General features: G+C 49.1%; 1 protein-coding gene across 2 annotated transcripts in view; it reads right to left on the minus strand.

Annotated features, from left to right (window-relative positions):
* The window catches only part of FRZB (frizzled related protein), a 42,283-nt gene extending 33,481 nt beyond the window's left edge, over positions 1–8,802 (minus strand). For both annotated transcript variants that reach the window (XM_054971854.1, XM_054971853.1), the window contains exon 1: positions 8,066–8,802. In XM_054971854.1, coding sequence (XP_054827829.1) covers positions 8,066–8,519 — 454 coding nt within the window. In that variant the 5' untranslated portion in view covers positions 8,520–8,802. The remainder of the gene's footprint in view (positions 1–8,065) is intronic.
* Between the last annotated feature and the right edge of the window lie 5,546 nt (positions 8,803–14,348).

Below are 14,348 nucleotides of genomic sequence, written 5' to 3' on the forward strand. Positions count from 1 at the left end.
AAACCATGAAAGTTTTTGACGGACGTGGACATTTTAAATGGATCAGAATCAAAGATGACGCTGCAGGGTATCAGCAGATGCTACACTACAGGAGCTAGGTGAAATGTCCACTCTGAGAGGGAAGGCAGCGGTCTGATCTCACAAAAGAAAGGCAAAGTAGTTCCAGAGTATGAACTCAAACCTATTCTGTGTTACCCTTTTGGATAGTCTTCCACATAAACCATCACACATCAGTAACACCAGAATGCCTTTGTATGACCACTGCCTCAAACTATAATCTACAGCCCTGAATTTGAAGAATGCTTGTGCAAACCTGGAGATTTGGGGTCTGTATCTGCGCAGCAGTTCCTGCACTCCTGTTGAATTACAAACTGCCTTTTAAAAAATCTCAGGGCCTACTAGATGTGATTTGGGACACATATTGATCCCTCCAAAGCAGCCATAGAGGGCTGCTATTTTGATTGTGAAAGGGGAGGTGGGTGTTTAAGCCTCGAATTAAAGCCCTTCACTGAAGCTGCTGTACGGGGGTAGGGGCAGGAATACAGATGCTTCCGTTTTATCCCCTCCACACACATACTGTGACCGTTGCTATACAGGACCTTACAAGGCCCATGAATGTTCCAGGGAAACCTGGAATTCCTTATCAGCTTTTCAAGATTCTTTAAATGAATAGATCAGTAACAACAGTAACAACAACTTGCCTGTCATTACCAATATTCATTACAATGTGTCTCCAAAGGAGAGTACACACTCTGTTGGTCGCAAGGACCAAGAGGCCTGGCTAGCAACCTATGAACAGAGATCGTTCCTCTCAGAAATGGCCCCAGAATCTTAGGTAACATGTAGAAGTTTCATGGTAGGATCCCTCAGCGTACAATTAATGAGGAAAGGGTTCCAGACAGGAGAAAATCTGTCGTTTACTAGTGGGGTATTGTCAAACTGCACCCCAGAAAAGTCCCTCTGAGCACAAACTACGATGGACAGGAGACAATTCCACCCTCTCAGATTTGAAAATCTAAATGAACTGCTGAAATGAGGTGGAGAAAAAATGGAGGAGTTTAACAGTCAACAACCACTGAACAAACAGGGGAGATGAAGTTTGTAGGGAGAAGGGATACGAGGTATCCCAACTACGCAAGAAGTCCAGTAGGAACTGTAGTGTATTGTAGACAAGCAGGGTTTGAATTAAGTGTTGTCAAGTCAAGCCTGGCGACTAAGGGGTGCGGCAGGGACAAGGCAACATGCTTGTTACATTAGTAATGTCACAAAGTCACTTCTGGGTACAACTCAGAAGTGACAAAGGATAGCTCTAGGAATCATCGGAATGTCTATGGTAAAACTACAGAGTTTCCAGTGAATCTTAGAGCTATCCTTTGTCACTTCTCAGTTATATCTGGAAGTGGCTCAGCGACAACAGTTAAATTTTAATTTTCTCTCACCGCTGTGCCAAATGGCAATGGGGCTTGCTAGCGGAAGGCCACCCTCCATAGCAGGAGGCGTGGAAAACCTATTTTGTATATTATTCCCCCATAAAAACACTGCTGTCTAGTTATTGTCTGTAAATCTGAAATGCTAAAAGAACAAACTCTATAACTATTAAGCATAACACACCTCTCAGCTCTGGTAACTATGTGAGCTATCAGACTTGAGTGGGAAAGCATTACAGGTCATGCTTACCAACTACATAAACTTGTTTTGTTTTGTGTGTCTCCCATGTTATCCGACCTCAACCCATATCACCCACTACACACACTTAGGATCCAGACAGAAGGGATCTTGATTTGTAGCTGATGTATTCTCTGGTACAGGATTAAGGAATCCTGTGAGTATAAAAGATGCACTAAATAAGAGAAATCCACTGTGTCTCACACACCTAAAACTGACAGTGGATCAAGTATAGTAATAAAAGGGAGGTGTGGTGGGGAGGTAGGTCAAACTCTCCAGCCTGAGGGACTTATTATTGGTAAAGTGGTATAAAATAACAAGAGAAAGCCTTGGACGAGGGTTGTGGCATAAATTATCAAACTTCCAAAGGTACCTGTGACAATTATGTGACAGCCTGGTTGCTGGAAGCTTCCATCTCCATATGGGAAGGATGAATTTCTCAATATGTGCATAGTTTATTGTACCCTCACTAGTGCTAAAATTGTCCAACGGGATTCCCAAAGCACAGAGGCATGGAAGTTATTCTTCACATCCGTATCTGCTATTCCATGAATATTTTAAAAGGCCAAAGGTGGGCTATAGTTCCAGGGGAGCCACAGCTGAAGAGGGACCCGAGCTGCTCAACAGCTGGCTTTCTCCATTTGATATCAATAGGCCCTTTCTCACACTCTCAATCTGGTACATCAGTCTGAACCATACACGAAGTTGCCTTATACCAAGTTGGACCACTGATCTATGAAGGTCAGTACTGTATACTCTAACTGGCAGCAGCTCTCCAGGGTCTCACACGGAGGTCTTTCACATCATCTTTTACTTGATCCTTTGAACTGGAAAATCTGGAGACTGAACCTAGATCCTTCTGCATGTAAAGCAAATGTTCTACCATGGAGCCACACTACCTTCTCCATGCATATCACAAAAGTACAGATACTTGTTAGAAAGTATATTCCCCAGAGGGCACTCCAATCGGGGACAAACAGCTGTTGGTCCCTGGCCCCAAGGAGGCCCACCTAGCCTCGACTAGAGCCAGGGCCTTTTCGGTCCTGGCTCCCACCTGGTGGAACACTCTGTCTGCTGAAATCAGGGCCCGGCAGGACTTACTATCTTTTCGCCGGGCCTGCAAGACAGAGTTGTTCCGCCAAGCATATGGCTGAGGCTGGGCCTCCGCCAGCCCGGAAAAAAGGCGTGTATAAAAGCCTCCCTGTGAAGGCTGTCCACCATCTTGTTTTAAATGTGTTGTTTTTAATGAATATGGATTTGTAATTGTATTTTAATTGTAATTTTAATATGTTGGTATCTGCCCTGAGCCCGCTTGCGGAGAAGACGGAATACAAATTTGAAATAAATAAATAAATAAAAAATAAAAGTTGTTATCCTACTTTTATCAATATGAAGAACAAATACAGAAATAATAAGCAGTTTATTGCTGTTCTGATTATAGTAATCAGTCAAGTCCGAGTTTGGTGAAATGTTTCCCATACAATGAACTACTCTCTGAATACTTTTAAGCAACTCTTTTGTATTGAAAGCAAGATTTAATGCAAATTGAGACTAGGATTAGAAGCGTACATATCGTTTGAGATGAGTCGCCATGTTGATCTGCAGGAGAAGAGCAAGATTTGAGTCCAGAAGCACCTTAAAGACCAACCAGATTTCTCCAGGGTATAAGCTTTTAAGAGTCAGTTTTCTCTGACGAAGGGAGTTCGACTCTTGACAGCTTTTGCCCTGGAAAAATCTGGTTAAGATGCTACTGGACTCAGTTCTTGCTCAAGCACATATAAAGCATTTCCTTCTTTCCTCCCAAGCCACACAGTACAATGTGGCATAAAAGGCTTTAGGAGCTATTGCACAAGAGAGGGCTATTCAAGCCTTCCTGGATGATTTTCTTAATAAATATCTATGCACTGGATGCTCAGTTTTGCAGCCGCATCTAGCCATCCAGCCTTTAAATTATTTGGGGGGCTTGTTTGTTTTGCACCCCAGGAGATATTATTAGGAATTCTTTTTCCTCCAAAACCTCAAGCGCCATATAGAGAGTAGAAATTGCTTGACAGTGAAATCCTAAAGAGAGTCACACCCTTCTAAATCCACTGAAATAAGCAGGTTGAGAAGGGTGTAACTATATTGAGGATCAAACTACAAGTTTCCTGATGAGCTGTTTGCAGTGCCCAAGCAACACAAATCTGTGTGCTCCTTCCATGCACACCCAGGATCCAAAATTTAAAATTCAAGCGGACTATTTTTCCATGCAAGAATGTTTTTTCCACCTATCCTCTGCAGCAATGGCCTTCACTCTTGTCCTCTTTACTCTTTCTCTGTGTTTCGCAAACCACTGCTCTCCAACACTCCTTTATCCACTGATTTTTTTAAAAAATCCTTTCCCCCTGCAGCTATGCCCAACCCTGCTACAAAGGGATGGGGACACTGGACTGCTGGCATTAAGAAAAAGCCACACATAGATTTAGGCCAGAGCTATAAACATGCAAATGTGTGGAACTTCTTCCCAACGACCTTTTTTTACTTTAGTAAAGCAGCCAGGGGAGGCAATGCGAGGAGATAAGAGGTGGATGAGGAGGGCTGACTAAACCTTTCCCAGCTTACACACGATGATGGGCACAAAATGAAGGAGATTTTCACCAATCCCCCCTCCCATGAGACCTCCAATTCGCCCCTAAGCTATTCCTGGAGGTCCCCTGGCCCTCAGAAGTAGCATGAGGGGATGTTTTGGGCAGCCAGGGGAGGGAGGAACTGGCAAGAATTCCCCTCTGTGTAAATGTATAGGATACAAGCCCACCCACCCCCCATCCAGGATGGGAAAGGGGATTGTACTGAGAAATAGTTTGGTGTAGTGGTCAAGAGCAGCGGGACTCTAATCTGGAGAGCCGGGTTTGATTCCCCACTCCTCCGCTTGAAGCCAGCTGGGTGACCTTGGGTCAGGCACAGCTCTCTCAGCCCCACCACCTCAAAGGGTGATTGTCATGAAGGGAATAATAACACACTTTGTAAACCGCTCTGAGTGGGCATTAAGTTGTCCTGAAGGGCGATATATAAATCGAATATTATTGTTGTTGTTATTAGGATTCAAGCCACTGTCTCCGCCCCCACTACGGCTTTTTTCAGGTGCAAAAAAGGGCACCAGGGAAAGAAATATGCATGAGTATTTATCAATTTGATCCTTAAAACATTCAGTTAATAGTCAATCTTCGGATTCAAAGTGCTTTCTGCTTCGGGACACAAACTCTTCTGGTTAAATGGAAGCAGGACCTTGCGCTGAGATCACCCACAACTTCCTGAAGTTTGTTGAGTTTTCAGAAGGATCTGAATTAAGCAATAATGAAAGGAAAACACAGCATGGGAAAGGAGAAAATAAAGTATGAAAGCGTCGTGACGTAGGACTAAGCTAACATCAGACCACAAGGTATAAAAAGGTCCCTAGATTCTAACGCTTCAGGCAGCTAACATTTCGGCAATATTCTACCTATCATACCTGTCCCGCTCTTCCTCTGTGTACGTGGTTCTCTCCTCCGATCTCTCTCCACAACCCTGTGAGGTAGATTAGGGTGGGAAAGTGCCTGATGCAAGGCTGAACGGGGTTAGAACCTAGTTTTCTCCAGCATGAACCTGTTCTCTCCAGATACACCACACCGGCTGTTCCGGAAAATGGTTGGAAGGGAAACTTCTGTACATGAGATAGTTGGCATGTAAACCTTCCCCCTAGCAATTCGTTTTCCATGTGTATGAAGTTGGAGAGGAAGAACTCTAATATGAGAAGAGCATTTGGTTACAGCATCCTGCATCAGTCTGCACTGGAATGGTCCAGGACTATTTCTACTCTTTGATTCTGATAGGATCCTTGGGGGAGGCTAGGTAAGGAATGGAAGCTGGGAGAGAGATAGTGGGAAATGAACTGTTTTGAGGCTTCACTAGCAAACAGATATTGGCCCTAGCAACATTCTAGGAAAGCTCATGTTTACAACAACTGATAAAGATGGAAATCCGTATTATAAGGGATATCCCCCCCCCTTCTTTTTACAAGGCTACATTTCCAAAGCACACAATGGGAAGTCTAGTGCACAGACCTTATTAAGGAAAGTCACTTATTTTTTTAAATGGGAAAAGCAGGTACCCTTAAGATGATAAAATAGGTGAATGGGAGACTGGAGGTTGGCAAGCTTCTCTGCGGTTTAGGATTAGAAACCGGGTTGTGGTTTGCTAAAATCAGACAAGACGGTGCTTACTGTTTCAGAGGAAGGTGGGCACGTGGTCATCTGCCAAGCCAGCGAGGAATGTCAAAGGAGTGACAGCTTGCTGAGAGATGAGAGAAAGGGATGTTTATAGAGGGGGAGAAGAAGCAGGGAGGCCCCTCTCGTGGGAGAAGCTAGCAGGGCTGCAGAGCAGCACATGGTTCGAGTTTGCTAAGATCAGAGAGGATTACAGGGAGGGGGAAATCACTGGAAACGGACAAGGCTGGCAGGCCTCGCCAAGACTTGGGGCTTCTGTCGAGCAAAGGGGTGGTTTACGGTTTCATATGAGGGAGGGCTTGGGAGCGGCTTACACAGGCCGGAGAATGAGGTGGGAACAAAGTGACAGAAGGCCGAGGAGCCAGAATGGACTGTACTGCTTCAGACCATGGGCGGAGGATTGTGGTGGTTTGCACATTGGCCCTGTGTTTAAAAAAGACTCGTCGCAGACAGAAAACCAGCCCAACAGGCAAGGAGAAGGGTTAGCAGCTTTCTCCCCCCTGTGCAAATTTTCTACGCAAAGGAACACGCGAAACTGAAATCCATCATCTCCAGTCCAAAGTGAGACCTTCTGTGTCACCAACCTCGGTATTCTGCCACCTCATTCTTCAGGGTGTGTGAACCAGGTCCAACCAATTAAGGGAACAGCTAAGCAGAGAGAGAAGGCACGAGGAGAGACCGGAACTGACTTTCAAGGCCTGATCGTTGTGGCTCAGTGGTCCCTGAGAAGTTTACGTCTTCCTTTCTGTTTTTGAGCGCCAGCATACTTGATGGACCAGCTCCCCCGTTCCAGCATGAGCTTTGAAGCCAGCTCAGAGTGTCCCAGAGGTTCCTCCAGGTTGAACCTTCCCTCCACGCTGCCCAGTTCTTTTCAGGAATGAGCTCCCAGAGCATGCGCAGAGGGCTCCTTCATTAGCCTCCTTACAGAAAAGACTGCCCTGTTTACATAAGCTGCTGACAGAGAACGGCAGCTAAGGGTGAAATCGGTACGCTATTTACTGGAAAGGAAGAGAACCTTTAACAATGAAACCCCTCCCAAAAACATTACTGGATGTAACTTGTATGCTATTAGGTGATCCCTGTCTTTTTTATGGAATATCTTGGCGGGGGACCATAGTCTTGCATTTAAGTAAATGCTGTAATTTATTTTAATCAATCGCTTCATCTTTTAAACTATTTGCTGCCTGTTGGTTGGGCATTTGTGTAACACCTTGAGCCGCCATGGGGAAGGCTGGGTCTAAATGTTTTAACTGAATAAATACAGTTAATGGCATTGTACCTTTGCATTCTGAAGCCCTGCCCTGCAACACTCCTCCCACCTTTCGGCTGGGATATAAAGGCTCCAGAATTTCCATTCCTACTCATATCTAACAAAGGGAGTTCTGAGCATTGTAAGCTTACACCCCTGTTGGCCTTTAAGGTACCACCGAACTCGAATCTTGCTGTTCTACCTTTAGCAGGGAACCTGGGGGGCGCAGATCAGAGAGGTCAAGATACAGTTATCTACCCATCTAGTTATGTTTTTATCCTTCAGGAGAAGGGATCTAAAGCTGCAGGGGAGGGACTCCAAAGTCTCCCATGGGTGGTCACAAAGCCAGGTGGAGGAGAGAGATGGTGAGCTCCCAGAGGGGACTCCGGGAAGGCAGATGGCAAATTTTGGGGTTGCCCAGGGGAATGACCACGAAATACACAACTTGTCATGCTATACATATTTGTAAGTGCTAAGCTAAAAAAGAAAAGAAACATAAACTTGTTCACTGTGGATATAGTGGCTGGCATTCCTGCATTTTTATGCTGCAAAGTGGATAAGCTGTGCAGTCCAAAAAGTTTTGGGCTGCAGTTTCAGCAAATGCCGAGACCCACTGGGAGAAGCTGGCCCATCTCAGGAGCTCCAAGATCAGGAAAGGGGTGGAGGGTGACCTGGCGGCGGGACCAGGACTCGAACACGTTGCCATCCCCCCGGTAGCGGCTGGAGATCTCCCGGAATTCCAGCTAATCTCCAGGCCACCGAGATCAGCTTCCAGGATAAAATTGCTCTTGGGGGGGGGGGCTGGCTGGCATGATACCCCACCGAGGTCCTTCCCCTCCTAACCCTCGCCCTCCCCGGGCTCCAGGAACGCCCCTCCCCGGAGCCGGCAAGCCTAGCAGCCGTCGCTCACCCGAGCCCTCGGCGGTGACGATGGCCTCCGGGGAGATGCAGACGCCGCGGTCGTAGACGGGCAGCTCGTCGCAGGCCAGACTCTCGGGCCAGGCGTGGCCGTACTTGAGGAGGACGGGCTCGCAGCCGGCGCGGGCCCGCTGGCAGACGGACTTGCAGGGCTTGATGGGCTCGTGCTGGAAGTCGATGGTGCAGATGGGCGCGTACATGGCGCAGAGGAAGAAGAGCAGGTCGGCGCTGCACTGCACGCCCAACAGCCCCTCGAACTGCTCGATGGCCAGGATGGCGTTGGCCTGCGTGCTGTGGTGCAGGTGGTTGGGCATCTTGGTCATGTTCCAGGGCAGCGACTTGCACAGCGGGATGCGCACCGGCTCGCACGCCGCGCCCCGCGCCGGGGCCGCCCCGCCGGCCAGCAGCCCCGCCAGGGCCACCAGCAAGGCGGGCGGCGGCAGCATCGCTCCGCAGAGGCCCTCGCCTGCGCCGCGGGAAGGAGGCTCCTCTTCGGGGCTGCCCAGCGGCTCACTGCGCAGCCAGATCGGGGCCGCCGGCTCGCTCTCCTTCCCCCGCGATCGCCGGATCACAACATCGGGCGAAGGCGAGGTCTGCGGCGCGCGCGTGGAGAAAGGATCCCGCGGCTGGGGAAGTTTGGAGAAAGTTGGCGGCGGCGGCGGAGGAGGAGGCGCAGGCGGCCGGAGGAGCGCTGCGAGCCGGACGGGCGAGCCCGGCTTGCGTTCTGTGCGCCGCAACTCGGCTCCTTTTTCACTTTCCCACCTCCGGGCCGAGGAGTCCGCCCCGGCCCCTCCTCCCCGAGGAGCAGCCCCGCTCCCGCCCCCCTTTTCATTTGCAAAGGAGGAAAGCGGAGCTGGGAGAGGAGAACGAGGCGAGCGCCAGTTTGCATTCTCGCCCGTCGGGGGGAAACGCGCTCGGTCCCCGCCCCCAGCCCTTTGCAGTGCTGGATCCGCTACGAATCTAACGATTCGGGGTCCAGCAGCAACTTAAAGACCGACTAGATCTCCAGGGTAGGAGCCTTCGAGGGTCTGAGCTCAGGTTTCAGTGGGGTAGCCGGGCCGTGTTGGGCAAGGTCCGAGTCCAGCACCACCGTGGTCGCTTGGGGCAACTCGGCTCGACTCTTGCTAAAGCGCGTTGCAACTCCGAAGGGGCGGGCGAGCGGGACAAACGCGCAGTCTTCCAGGCGCGGAAATCTAAAGCGAGGGGCGCGATTGCCCGGGCTTTTCTGTCTCTTTTTTTCGCTCTCTGCTCCTTCCACAAACGCAGCCTTGTTCCCGCTTTCAAAGAACCCGCCCGGCGCTCCCCCGCCGCCCAGCGACCGAGGACAAAAGTGGCCGATAAGCTCCCTTACACCCCCCGCTCGGCTGCAGTCCTTTGCGAGAAAGAGGCGGGCATTGTCCTGAGACCCCCTCCTTCCCCCCGCTCGAAAGAACTCTTGGAAATTTGCGCCGGGGAAGCTCTTTCCGCATGCAGCCAGAGGCATTTAATCTGCAGGGGGACACAGAAAAGCAGACTCGCTCCCGCCCCACCCCCTCGGCTACCCGCTAATCTCCTTTTCGGGCCATGGCAGAAAATGAAGTGACCTGCGGAGACATCAGCCCCGTTGCCCGGGCAGATCGCGACGCACCGAGCCGGAGAAGTTGAAACTAATCCTCCCGGAGAGCAGCCGCAGAAAGCGCCGGCAGAGGCAGCCCGGCAGGAAATCTCCTTTGCTCTCCGCCCTTGAAACATGCCATTGTTTGCTCCCGGCTCCTTCTCTCAGCTGATCATGCAGAGAGAAACGGATACCCTCCGCTCCCGGCTCCCTCCCCCCTGCCCCTTCTCCCCACGGGGCAACTGATTTGACTTTCAGTGCAAGTACAAAAATCGGGGGGGGGGGGGGCTTTTCCCTTAAAAGGTAGGTCGCTGCTGGGGGAGAATATCCCAGCTTATCCCAAGACTGAAGGGAAAGGTAATTCAAGGAGTGTCTTTTTTTTACAATCGGAAGCAAATTCATAAGCCCTACTGGTTGCAGTGGCGTTTCCACTTTCTAGTAAATATGCTCAGTATTGCACACTGATCCTGTGGCGTTTCCCCCAGAAGCAAGTAGTGCAGTGGGACTTGAACACTTAGATAAATGTGTAGAGCATTGCAGCCCTCCTTAAAGACAATAATGCTAGGAAAAGTTGAAGCGGGAGAAAAAGAGGGAGACCCGAAAGACTGTCCATGGCTGCTTTCAGACATACTGGATAATGCGCTTTCAATGTGCTTTCATGATCATTTGCAAGTGGATTTTCCTGTCGCTGAAGGGCCCAGGCCCTGACCTGGATAGCCCAGGCAAGCCCAATTGCATCAGATCCTGGAAGCTAAGCAGGGTTGGCCTTAGTTAGTGATTGGATGGGCGATCTCCAAACACCACCAGGGTTGCAGAGGCAGGCAATGGCAAATCACCTCTTATATGGGGATGCTCAAGTGGAAGGTCTTACACTTGTTCTCCCATTGTGGATGCACGTGCCCTGCTAGGGAGGCAGAGTACACTTGACTATAAGACCACACAGAAAGTATCCCCCTGTAAAACGTCTTGTGTAGAGAGGCTGTTACAGTGCAATCCTAAACTGAGTTACTCCAGTCTAGGCCCATTGAATGAGCTTAGGCTGGAGTAACTCTGCTTAGGATTTCACTGTTAGTCTCTTCCCTTGAAGTCCCAAACAGGGGTCGCCATAAATCAGCTATGACTTGACAGCACTTTCCATCATCCAAGTGCACTGGAAGTGCATTATCCAATGTGTGAGAGAGCAGCCAATGATAGCACATATTGGAAGTAGTTAAATTTGTTGGGTCACCGTAAATCACAAGAGACTTGACAGCGCATAAAATGCACAACCTTCATTGTTCTCCAAATCGTACCCTTGTTTAATTATGTACAGAATAGATCATTACATGTGAGGTTTCCTAACCATCCACTACATAAAATGCTCACCTCTTTCAACCTGGAGATGTTCTAATAGTCCTTTTGGGGAGGGAGAAAGCTTGAAATTGTTTATTCACAAACTTCAGTACTTGAAACTGTTTCCCATGTTCTTCTCCAGTGCTCTTTTTATCTGGCGCCATGCCGGGATCTTCTACATCCTATATTAGCCCAACTTTCAGAGTTTCCTGATGATTTTAAGGTTCATTTCCCACTTGACAACCCAGATGGGGAAATAACTGAAATAGTAGCTAAGTTTCTCTACAGTGCCATGGCTATACGCCCCTGACAAGTAATATTCTGTACTGGTTTTGCTGCACTGTTGCCCTGCTTCTATCTGTATTTTAATCTCATTTTGTCTGGAGTCTCTGTATTTAATTTTTTATATTTTATATATGCCAATAAAGGCTTCCTTGGCTTGACTTGGAAGACATTTCAGTATGCCTCATGCTTACGGTTGCCAGGTCCCATTACCCTCCCAGTGGGAGGGGGGATTCAGCACTCACTTTTTTGTCACTCCTCGCGTGCTTTGCCTGCCCAGGCGTGCGTGATGACATCACTTTCAATTTGAGCCTGCTGCGAAGCACGAGAGCACATCCAGGGTGGAGTGACGACACCATGCCAGGGAGGCCTGTTTCCCCACCTTCCTCCCCACCCCACTGGCCAGGTGAGTGGTAGTGGGGGGTGGAGTGTGGGAGCGGGGAATCTGGGATCCCTACAAGTCATGCTTTACATACATGGAAAAACCTTCCTACAGTTAAAAAGTGGTTTAGAACAAAGATGCATAAATGTCTGGTGTGAACTGGTGTCAGAAACACGCAGGTTAGGCTTAGCTTTCAAGATCTGACCACATAGATAAACATCTCCTAAGCAAAGCCATATGCAGACTGGGACCGGCGTATCTGCAGGACCGCTTCTCCCCATATGAATCCCAGAGGACTCTCCGTTCTAGTGAGAAACATCTGCTAAAGGTCCCTGGCCCCAGGGAGGCTCACCTGGCATCGACCAGGGACAGGGCCTTTTCGGTCCTGGCCCCAGCCTGGTGAAACACTCTGTCTAATGAGATTAGGTCCCAGCAGGATTTATCATCTTTTTGCCGGGCCTGCACGGAACTGTTCTGCCAGGCATATGGGCGGTGCTAGGCAGAGCCCCGCCCCGGATGATTGATGATGGATTGGGCCCTCTCCACCACCAATACCCTCGTTCAAAAATCTGTTACTGCAAAGATGCTCTGACAATGATTTAAACCTGGTCAGTGGAACTTTGTGCTGCTGTGTTGATGTTCATATATGTATTTTAACCTGGGTAAATTCGGATGCTTTTAGGATTGTTAATTTATAATAATTGTTTTTATATATTTTAACCTCTATGTGTCTGTAATCTGCCCTGGGCCTGCTGGAAATGTGGGGAGGGCGGAATAAAAGTCAAAAATAAATAAATGTTGATCTGTGCTTGCTATATGGTTTTAGGAGATTCCTTAAGCCTATACTTATATTATTCCCCACCCCAGGCTACAGGTCAGGTGAGCTGGCAGTTACTGGGGGGGGGGGGCAGTGCCTCCCCGCTCCACGTATCTGCAGCCCCGTCTGCCTCCAAATGCAAGCAAACCTTTGGTTGCTGCTAACCCATGACTGACTTGTATGTCTTCCAGTATTAGCTTTGGAATTACTGTACATATTGTTTTAAATTCTTATTTTTAGAGAAGGCTTTTCTTTGGCACTTCATTCACCAGGTGGCGCAGAGTGGTCAGCAGCCCAAGCTCTGCTTACGACCTGAGTTCGATCCTGGCGGAAGCCGGGTTCAAATAACCGGCTCAAGGTTGACTCAGCCTTCCCTCCTTCCGAGGTCGATAAAATGAGTACCTAGTTACCTGGGGGTAAAGTGTAGATGACTGGGGAAGGCAATGGCAAACCACCCCATAACAGAAAGTCTGCCAAGAAAACGTCGTGATTCAACGTCCCCCCATGGGTCAGTAATGACTCAGTGCTTGCACAGGGCACTACCTTTACCCTTTTTAAAAAACCTTTTCTTTGGCACTTCATTCACCATGAGTAACAATCAGGGGGTTTTCAATGCTTTGTTTGACTTTTTTTAAAAAAAATCACTACAAAGGAAGACAAAAATGTTAATGGTGCTATTTCTCTTTTAAGATTATACAAATATATTTTTGCAGCTCTTTTAAAGAAATATTTGGTTCCACTCAATGACTTGAATGTCACGATCCGGGAACTACCAAGAACAGATGAGCATTATTAGTTGGGGAAGAAAAGGGGAGGGAGGGAGGGCCTGCTTGAACGCTAAGACTTTATAGAATTAAGGAAAGGCAGAGATCAGGGTCCAGTCCAGGATGCTATGCCCTCTTTTTAATTATTATTATTATTATTAACTTGTAACATACATGCTATGCCCTCTTTGAACACATACATAGCTAGGATTGTACAGAACCCGATTTATCTAATTATTTCTCAACAGCAAAGTGGAGAAAGCATTCAGTAGTTTAAAGCAGGAACATGCAACTTTTGGGGCCCAAGTGTCAAAAAAGTACATGTCCATGTGAATACAGTGGCAAACCAAAGGGGGGGGGGGGTTACCAAACTCCAGATGAGGCCTGGAGATCGCCTGGAATCGATCTCCAAAGTACAGGTATCGGTTCCTCTGGATGAAATGGCTTCTTTGGAGAGTGAACTGTATGGCATTACACCCTGCTGAGGTCCCTCCTATCCCCAAACCACACCCTTTCCAGAATCCACCCTCAAATCTCCAGGAATTTCCTAACTTGGAGTTGGCAGCCTTAGGGAGGGGAACACAAGACTTATATGTGCCCAGACCGGGGGCAGTGCCAGGGTTTCTGACACCTGAGGCTTCCCCAACGTGCGCGTGCGCACCCCCCCCCGGACTGCGTGATGACATCATTGCGTGTGACGTCATCATGCAGCAAGCCGGCCTCATTGGCCAGCGGGCGGCTGGGACAGTGCGCGGAGGCTGCCCACGCTCCCAGTCGGGTGCAGCAGGTGGCTGGGGAGGTTCCGCACGATGCCCCAGAGCTTGCTGTGCCTGGCCCGCGGCTGCTGTGCCCGACCGAGGGCATGTGTTGGTGGTGGTGGGGCGGGAGGGCTGGCAAGCTGAAGCAGCTGTGGGCCAGGCATGCCAGCTCCGTGGCGCGTGCCCCTGCCCCCAGTGCCCCAGCGCACGAAGCGGGGGCCGGACCTGCCTCAATGGGCGCACCGGCCCTGGCCCAGACATGCATGCATGGAAGAAGCCAAGACTCAGTGGCACAGCTAGCATCTCAAGGATTTGCCTTGGTTTGGGTTGGTGGTTGTGCAGGTCA

This window comes from Eublepharis macularius, chromosome 2 (genome assembly GCF_028583425.1).
Source record: "Eublepharis macularius isolate TG4126 chromosome 2, MPM_Emac_v1.0, whole genome shotgun sequence".
Classification (NCBI taxonomy): Eukaryota; Metazoa; Chordata; class Lepidosauria; order Squamata; family Eublepharidae; genus Eublepharis; species Eublepharis macularius.